General features: G+C 37.8%; 3 protein-coding genes across 3 annotated transcripts in view; all 3 read right to left on the bottom strand.

The window, feature by feature from the left end:
• Positions 1-183, bottom strand: part of LOC107832924 (tripartite motif-containing protein 16-like) — a 5,227-nt gene extending 5,044 nt beyond the window's left edge. Inside the window, exon 1 of the mRNA XM_016660751.1 lies at positions 175-183. Within this exon, the coding sequence (XP_016516237.1) occupies positions 175-183 (9 nt within the window). The remainder of the gene's footprint in view (positions 1-174) is intronic.
• Positions 184-878: 695 nt separating this feature from the next.
• Positions 879-1,886, bottom strand: LOC103151910 (angiogenin-like). The gene is made up of 2 exons (XM_016660747.1): positions 1,795-1,886; positions 879-1,533 (listed from the first exon to the last, which is right to left on the bottom strand). The coding sequence occupies exon 2, from the start codon at positions 1,522-1,524 to the stop codon at positions 1,054-1,056; it is 471 nt and encodes a 156-aa protein (XP_016516233.1). The 5' UTR covers positions 1,525-1,533; positions 1,795-1,886; the 3' UTR covers positions 879-1,053.
• A 2,528-nt stretch (positions 1,887-4,414) lies between these two features.
• LOC107832921 (ribonuclease-like 3) lies at positions 4,415-5,337 on the bottom strand. Its single transcript, XM_016660748.1, has 2 exons — positions 5,240-5,337; positions 4,415-5,053 (listed from the first exon to the last, which is right to left on the bottom strand). The coding sequence occupies exon 2, from the start codon at positions 5,045-5,047 to the stop codon at positions 4,580-4,582; it is 468 nt and encodes a 155-aa protein (XP_016516234.1). The 5' UTR covers positions 5,048-5,053; positions 5,240-5,337; the 3' UTR covers positions 4,415-4,579.
• Between the last annotated feature and the right edge of the window lie 2,875 nt (positions 5,338-8,212).

The raw sequence follows: 8,212 nt of genomic DNA, 5'->3' as shown, positions 1-8,212 counted from the left end.
TGAGTTGAAATTACTCTCAACTTCAAAATTTTGCATCCACTTTTAAAGAGTAGCTGTTTTTGCAGCATCATGGTTGGCTGGGCTTCTCCTCTTCCTCTCTGTACAGCATGCAGTAAGTGAGACTCACTATTCTAGTGTCATTTTCTAATCTTTGCGGTTTGATCTGAGCCTGACTGCAGCCATTTGTCACCACAGATAATGGAAAAGCTTTATGTGGCTGATGGGACGCCTTATAAAGCTCTGGCTTTTTTTTTTTTTTTTTAACCAGAAACCATAAAGCTGTAAAATATTAAAAACCACCACAGTGCAGCAGCGGTTCATTGATTTTTGATTGCTGGATGTTTGGTTTGACAAACAACGGAATCGTCACTCTGATTAATACGAGTGTAACACAAATTATTACCTTTTAAGCATTTGTGCAACTTGCAGCTTTATTCTTTTTGTGCAGAAACAGACAAGTGTCATATTTCCACTGAATTAGTAATAAGCTCCATGTTTCAACAATGTAGCTGCAGTCTGATAGAAAGGGAGTCAGGAAACAGATTTAATGTAATTAAACCTTTATTAAGAAACTCATTGCCAAATGTATTATCCAAACAGTTCATCAGTGTGAAAAGGAACCAGCAGATCATAATCTGAATAAAATCTAGAGGGAAGAATGACAACTGGGATAAGCAACAGGTGAGACCGCTTAGCTGAGTGGAAACAGGAAGCAGAAGAAATAAAATGATCAGTAAATAGAATATAACTGAGTGATTGAGTTGATGAAACAGGAGTGAAGAGCAAAGCAGGAAGTAAAGTCGTTCACTAACGGAACCAGACTGCCAAAATAAAACATTTACTGAGGTCTACAATTAGATATGGAAATAAAAGCAGAATTTTAAAAAAATTAATGAAACAAAAAGTACAAAATAATTTGTAATTACCAGACAACTGCTGGTGTTGATTTTTTTTGAAGGGGAATAATGAGAGTCTTCTCCAGTGGTATAAAAATGGTAAATGTTTTTTACTTTTTTTTTTTAACAACTGTAAAACATCATCACCGGAGAACGATTATCCTTCAAATGTCACAACGTCTTTCTCATAGTGCACAGGTAAGGTTTTGCATGTCATCACAATTCTTGCGGTGCGCTGCTGTCCTGTGTACTGACATGGACCTTTTTTGGCTTTTTTCATGTGTTTACAAACAACAATTCTGAAATCTCGTTCACTCCTGGTCAAATGATTCTCACTCATATATTCTCCCTTGTCCCTGCACACGGCCACCACGTCTTCCTCCTCCTCAGCGATGAACGTGTGTTTCTCCTTGCAGCTCTTGTTGTTGATGTCCCTCCGTTTCATCTCCGACGTGCAGGCAGTCGCAACCATCCCCTTGGCTATGTGCTGCCTTTTGAACAGCTCGTAATTCTCTTCCAGAACTAGTTTCAGTTCCGGTTCGGAGCCGTTCGTTTTCTCTGACGTGCCGAACGAAGCGACCTGCAGCTGCAGGAAACACGCCAGCAGGAAAACGAGCAGAACCCTCATTGTTGGCCCCTAGAATAACAGGAACATTTATTCATGACCTCAACATGTTAACAGTTATTGTAAAGTTGAAATTTGGTTAGGAATAAAAACGTATTATGACTCCAATTCCACTTTTAAACTTGACAAATTTGCAATCTCTGCACAAAATCTTTCTGTTAACAGTTTAATTGTAAATTCAGAAAAAAAGATGGTTCACAGCCTCAGCTGACCTGACTGGGCTTGAGCTACTTTGCAAACAGGAATCAAGAAACTTAGTTTTGAATATTTTACCTGAATTAAAGAAAGGTCCAGTCAGACGAAAAAGGAAACAACGGAAGAAGAAAATCTTCTGTTTTCAGACATCAAAGTGAACTGTGACTTCAGCAGCCAGACTCTTTCATTTATCCTCTTTCTGCTCATTAAATATGTCCAAGAATCTGGGGGAGGTTTCTAACTAACCAATACATGTGTTGTGGTTTTCGTGTGCTACCAAATAAGGATGTACCTGTGAGGTTTCTCAAACCCCTCATAGCGAATAATTAAATTAAAAACAATTGATTGGTTGTATGACAATAATCAATATTCATTGTGAAAAGACAATATTGAGTCACTTGTGCCAGAGGCTCGATGTCTGTGTCAGAATGAAGACGGGTAAATTCACCAACGAGGTTAAGGCAACTAAAAGTACAAATAAAATCCGAACACCTTCAAATGTAATCAATTAAAATAAAATAAAAATAAAGTTTTTATCTTTTTAAATCACGTTTTAAAAGGAAAGCGAGATTTGTAAGAAACCATGTCGGTAACTACTTCTTGCAGAAAATAGACTTGTGGAAAACAGACGTGGTGAACCACAAACACTGAGCCTCAGGTCGCTTCCTACTAAATATTACATGAAAGTCGAAGCTGCTAATATGCTGGGGGGGAAAAAACTGCATCCATCATCTTTTATCTATCAGATCCCAGCAGGTTTCTGTCTCTTTTAATTATTTCAAGCAGAATTTCTATTGCATAACTAGACAACAACCCATAAAGACTATCCTGTGAATTCTCAACCTTTAAATTCCTTATTTTCTTTGTCCAGCTGAGTAGAAGGACCACAAAACCTCTGATGCATCAGCAGAAACACATGCAAGATGAAACATGTGATCTCTGACTGCGTCTAAGAACCTTAGCATGAAAAATTGTTAGTGATGTGCTGTTAAATGTTTTATATCTTTTAACAAAGACGGCTGGATTTTAGAAATTTGTGGTGACTCATCTTCTCCGACACATCAAGTGACATTTTGTTTGGCCAGAACCACAAACCCAGCGCTGACAAGAACCGGTCCGAAGTTCATTTCACACACATTAAAAACTGAACTGCAGTCATTCATGTTCAAAGTTCAGAATATTTAGAGGAAAGTTAAGTTCACCCTCCTAGCAACTAATAATTTTTGATAAGTATCTACGATAGAAAATTTGTCATATTTATTATACTATTTTATTTCTTTTGTTCATGTTTTAGAATGAAGAGAAACACAAAAAAAGTTTCACACATTTTCCACCACATTTTCCATACAGATCTGTACGAATATTGTTTTTAGTCTCATTCTGTCATGCAAACTCAGCTGAACAATTCAATTAAAAACTGGAAACCTGTTGAAAATACATTTTTATTATATCTATATTTAAAAAAGCATTAGTTGATTCTTTATCACCGTCACATCTGCAGCCTTTCTGGTATCTATGTCAACCATAACAGGTCCATGAGATAATACTGAGATAATAAATAATATTTCTGTCAAAAGAAAAATCCATTGGACATCATGTAAGGAAACAAACGACTGAACGTTGGATGCACCAAGATTGATACTCATAACGCAAAATGAATATCTCAACACCGTTGGTCACTGAGTGTATGCATAACATAATAACAATACCTAATATTTGCATTCAACCATGCAGCTAAAGGTAATTGACAAAATCCAGTTGAGCAACTATGAGTGAAGGTAGAGGGGAAACAAACATGGCGGACCTGAAACAACAGGAGCTGAGTGTCTTCACACTTTGGCATTCAAAGGAAACTGAAGAGACGTGAGTGTTTCACAGCAAATGTAATTTTCGAGACAAGTCCTGGTAACACCTATGTGACTTTACTCACGTCTTAGAATATGATTTAACATTTATTTTCATGTTATTAATTTAATCAGCAAAATGCCACAAATAAAGCCTTATTTTATTCCCAATTCAAACAGAGTTAGTTCTTGTATATTTATTTTTATAAGCAGTTTTCTTCTGAGTTGGTGGAAAGTTTAGACTGAGGAGCACAAAACCACAGACACGTCAGCAGCAACGCTGATGGAAGACCTGATGGAATCATTCAAAGACCAGACATGTCGTCTTAGTCGCCATCTAAGCAGCTTAACATTAATTTTTTTTTTTACTGATATGCTGTTAAATGTTTTACATCTTTTAATGAAGATGATTGTTAGTAGAGCGTGGTGGCTCATTTCTCTGACACATCAAAAACCCGGAGTTGTTCTCACTTGCTCCAAAGTTCATTTCCTACAGATTAGAGATTGAATAAAACACACATTTAAACTACTGGAAGACCTCAAATGCATTAAATTAAAAATGCTTAATTTGTTTACTGTGATTTTTTAAAAAATTTATATTTTACATCTAACCTGTTCAACATTAAGCATTTTTTGTAAATCTGTATAACATCAAAACAGACTTCATAATGATGCCTTATGAAAAGAAAAACAGGCAATTTCTTGTTTTCTGTTTTTTTGTTCAATCTTTTATGATCTTTGACTCGTGGTCAGGGGCCGAGCAAATTATGTAAAAGGACACAAAAGGCCCCCGCTCCACACTTTTGAAACCCATGTGATACAATAACAGTAAAAACAATCTGTGAGGCAGTAAATGTGTTATACCAAGTTTATTATTTTTTTGTAAAAGCAATACAAGCTTTTTTTTTGTACAATGCGCAAGCAATTGAAACAGGCATTTCAAGAGCAGATAGACGTATGTGGAGCATCACTTTTTAAAACGCTTCAGGCCACAAAGCTCCGCAATGTTCAGAGAAGAATTATTCTGCAACGTCTAAAATGTTCTCTGCATATTGAACAGGAACACCTGAGCACTGAACCAACACAAATCTGTTTCTGTGCAGCTTCCCCTCATATTCACATCGGGGTTTCCGGGCACATTTAGTCAACGTGCAAACGACGACACTGAACTGTCTTTTACTTTTCGTCAGATGACTTTCATGCAGATATTCTCCTTCACCCTCACAGATGGATTTGACCTCGTTTGGATCAGCAAGGATGAACGTGTTCGTCGCCTTGCAGCCGTTGCCGTAGATATTTCTCTGTTTTATCACTGCCGTGCATTTCTGCACAGTCATTTCCTTATCGATGTGCTGTACCTTAAACTTTTTGTAGCGCTCAAATGTTACTTTTCCCGGTTCAAAAATGTTGGTTTCGTTCAATGGCTTGGAGAGGCTGAACTCCAGCAACAGCAAACAGAGAAACAGGCGACCAGGCAGGGTCTTCATGCTGCTCTGATGATGGGAAAGATTTTCAAGTTAATTTCAAGTGAAAAATTTGAGACAAATGCTATATATCTTATGTATGATTTTAAGACTACATCTACAAAAATATGATGTCCAACATTTATATTTTATCACAAGAGAAGAAAGCAGAAAGTAGTTTTCCTAAACAAGGTGAAGAAATGAGTGTTACTTTACCTCTCAGAAGACAAAAAGACAAGAGAAGGAGAAAGTCGTCTGGTTTTCCAGATGTCGGTGTGGCCTGACTTCAGTCCAATCAGCTTATAAAGGAGGGCTTCTCTNTGCAGACATCACAGGCCACATCTTCAGGTTCAGCATAGCAGTGGTCAGCAGGAGCAGCTTGGAGTCCAGTCTTCTTCAGCTGCTCCGCTAAAGCTGCTAGCATGGTGTTCTTCTGCAGAACAGGCCTTTGTGTGAAGGTCTGTCTGCACTGAGGACAGTGGTAGCTTTTCTTCTCATCACCTCCATCCCAGAAGTTTTTAATACAGTCCATACAGTAGCTGTGTCCACAGGGAATAGTCACCGGATCCTTCAGTAGATCCAGACAGATGGAACAGGAGAAAGTTTCTCTGTCCAGCTGAACGGCCTGCTGCTCCATTTCTCTTCTCAGTCAGTGACTGTGTTAGTTTCATTTTCTGCAAACAGAAACAGCTTTGAGCTCTGATCTACCAATGACGTGTCAGTGCAGAGAAGCTGCAGCCAATTAGCTTCTTCTTTCACTAGAGGTGGGGCAGAGGGAGGGATTTGAGCCTTTGATTCCAGGAAGAAGAGGCTATTAACATAAAAAAAAGTTTAGTGTTTAACCAGCTTCACAACACTTTCCAGTTCAAAACAAGTAAGTCATCAGAACTAGTATCAGATAATAAAATAAAATAATGATTGCTGCTAAAGGAACCAAATGTTTGGTTGCTCAAGGAAATGTGTTGCCCTGTTTCATAACCACAATATATTAGCAGCAGGACACAGAGCGTCAATGGTTGCTTCATATTCATATCAGTTCAGTTTGGTGTTGCTCATAATGCATATTTTTGTAAACCTGGAAACTTTCACATGATTAAGCAGAGATTCTGCAGCCAAACATGTTTGACAAAAGTTCATTTCTGCTTTTAGCTTTAGAAAAATCATTTATTTGAAGGTTCAACATCTGACCAGCACTTCTATGTTTTATGACACGTCTCCAGCCTTGTTCACAGTTTCAAAGCTCAGCCATTATCAGCCTGACAGTGGGGAAACTCTAACCTCCTCTTCATCACTATCAGCACAATAACAGCGCCCTCTTGTGTCGATTATTGTAGATGTCAGTTAATGCTGCATTCAGGTGAAATCTGTGTAATCAAGTAGTTTTATTGAAGCAAGTTAAAAAGATAGAAAACCACACATTTATTTTCCAATCTAAATCTATAGACGCTAGAAGAAAAACAGAACTACATATCAATAAGAAAAGTAAAGACAAACAAAACATCAGAGCAATCAGTGCTCTTGTTTGTAGTCAGTCTACATTCTCAGAAAGCTGCTCAAGTTAATATCTTTTTCTTTACCTGCAAGGTCAAACACAAATGTTTTGTGACGTTTTATGCTGCATTTGCATCAGGAAACTGACTGTGTGTAATTTTATTGTGTCACAATGAACAAAATCCCACAATCAAAGTCGTCATGAGGGAAGGAAAACAATTCAATCAGACCCCAAAAGAAGGTTTCAGAAGGCAGTATTTTTCCTAATATCTTCAGGATTCATTTACTATTTTACTAATTTATTTTTAAAAAATATTTTATTAAAACCTAACTTATTTGTTTCACTATGGCCAAAGGTCAGAGGTCAACACCTCAGCTACAACTGGATATCCCAGCTTCCATATTAGAAGTGAGAGGTGATAAAGCTGATTCCTCATGAACTACGGCGTCTTTAATTCTCTCATATTTTGTTGTTTTTCATTTAGCTGAAAGTACTTCAGCTTTTTATTCTTGTACACCAGTATGACACCTCTTCAAACAACTTTTTGTTTAATTCTTTATCTCAGATCACANAAACACCTGACGAGGAGAACACAACGAGGAATAACTCAGAGGCAGAAGCACGACGAGGAAATTCTCAGAGGTAGTCACTAGGCCGTCGGGGAGAAACGTTACCCATGGAAGGCAACACTCAGGCACTGGAGTGTTGGCCAGACGCTCCATAAATACACCACAGCAGCCAGCTCCAGATTAGACACAGGTGTGCCTACGGGGTTGGCACCGCATCTCTCCAGGGGCTCAGTCATCCGGTGACATCTGGTGGACAGGGAAGGAAGCAGCAGGCAAACCAAAAAGGAAAAAGGAAAACAAAACAGAACTCGGGCCATGACATTCTCTCAGTAACTTTTTCATTTTATACCATATAAAGACACAAGTGATTGAACGATACACCAAGATTAATATTCATAAAGCGGAAATTAATTTCTCCAACACCACAGGTCACATGAACACATCACGTAACATTTGCATTCAGCCACACAGCTAAAAATAATTCGGCTGAGCAACAATCTGAGAAAGTAAAGAAGAAAAAACATGGCTGACCACAAACAAGAACACATGAACATTTTCACACTTTGATTCATAAAGGAAACTGAAGAGGAGCGAATGTGACTTTATTCACATCTCAAAATATTACATAACTCACGATCACTGTGTTTTTATTGATGTTAACATTAATCAGAAACTGCCAAAAATAATATTTCCAATCCAAGCAGTTACTTTTTCTTCTTGGTTGCTTCTGACATATAGCCAGTCTTCTTATGAATTTGTGGGAGGTTTGAACTGTGAGAATCACAAAACCACTGATGCATCAGCAGCTACATGTGCAAGAGCAGACGCAGATGTGCAGAGAAAGTGAAGATTGTATATTATATTGCATTTATATAAGCTTAAATACATCTTCTCGGTAAAACTGCTCCTCTTGAAGATGGAGGTCAGCAGTTGTTTTCCTTTCCAGCAACTTAAAATCCGGACTCCCCCAATCTTGGAAAAGTCTAAAATTGTCCCCCACAAAGAAATCATGAAAGAAACCCTTGTATTTAAACAATATCAATATCAAACTTTCTCACACGAACTATCAAACTTTCTCACAGTACTATCAAACTTTCTCACAGTACTATCAAACTTTCTCACAGTACT

The sequence above is a fragment of the Poecilia formosa genome, unplaced genomic scaffold (assembly GCF_000485575.1).
Source record: "Poecilia formosa unplaced genomic scaffold, Poecilia_formosa-5.1.2 Scaffold297, whole genome shotgun sequence".
NCBI classification, from domain to species: Eukaryota; Metazoa; Chordata; class Actinopteri; order Cyprinodontiformes; family Poeciliidae; genus Poecilia; species Poecilia formosa.
The sequence above is the reverse complement of the archived record's forward strand: the minus strand, read 5'-3'. Positions and strand labels throughout refer to the sequence as shown.

What these genes read in the sequence shown, in the direction of transcription:
- LOC103151910 (XM_016660747.1), bottom strand. Translation starts at nt 1,524, where the DNA reads ATGAGGGTTCTGCTCGTTTTCCTGCTGGCGTGTTTCCTGCAGCTGCAG.
- LOC107832921 (XM_016660748.1), bottom strand. Translation starts at nt 5,047, where the DNA reads ATGAAGACCCTGCCTGGTCGCCTGTTTCTCTGTTTGCTGTTGCTGGAG.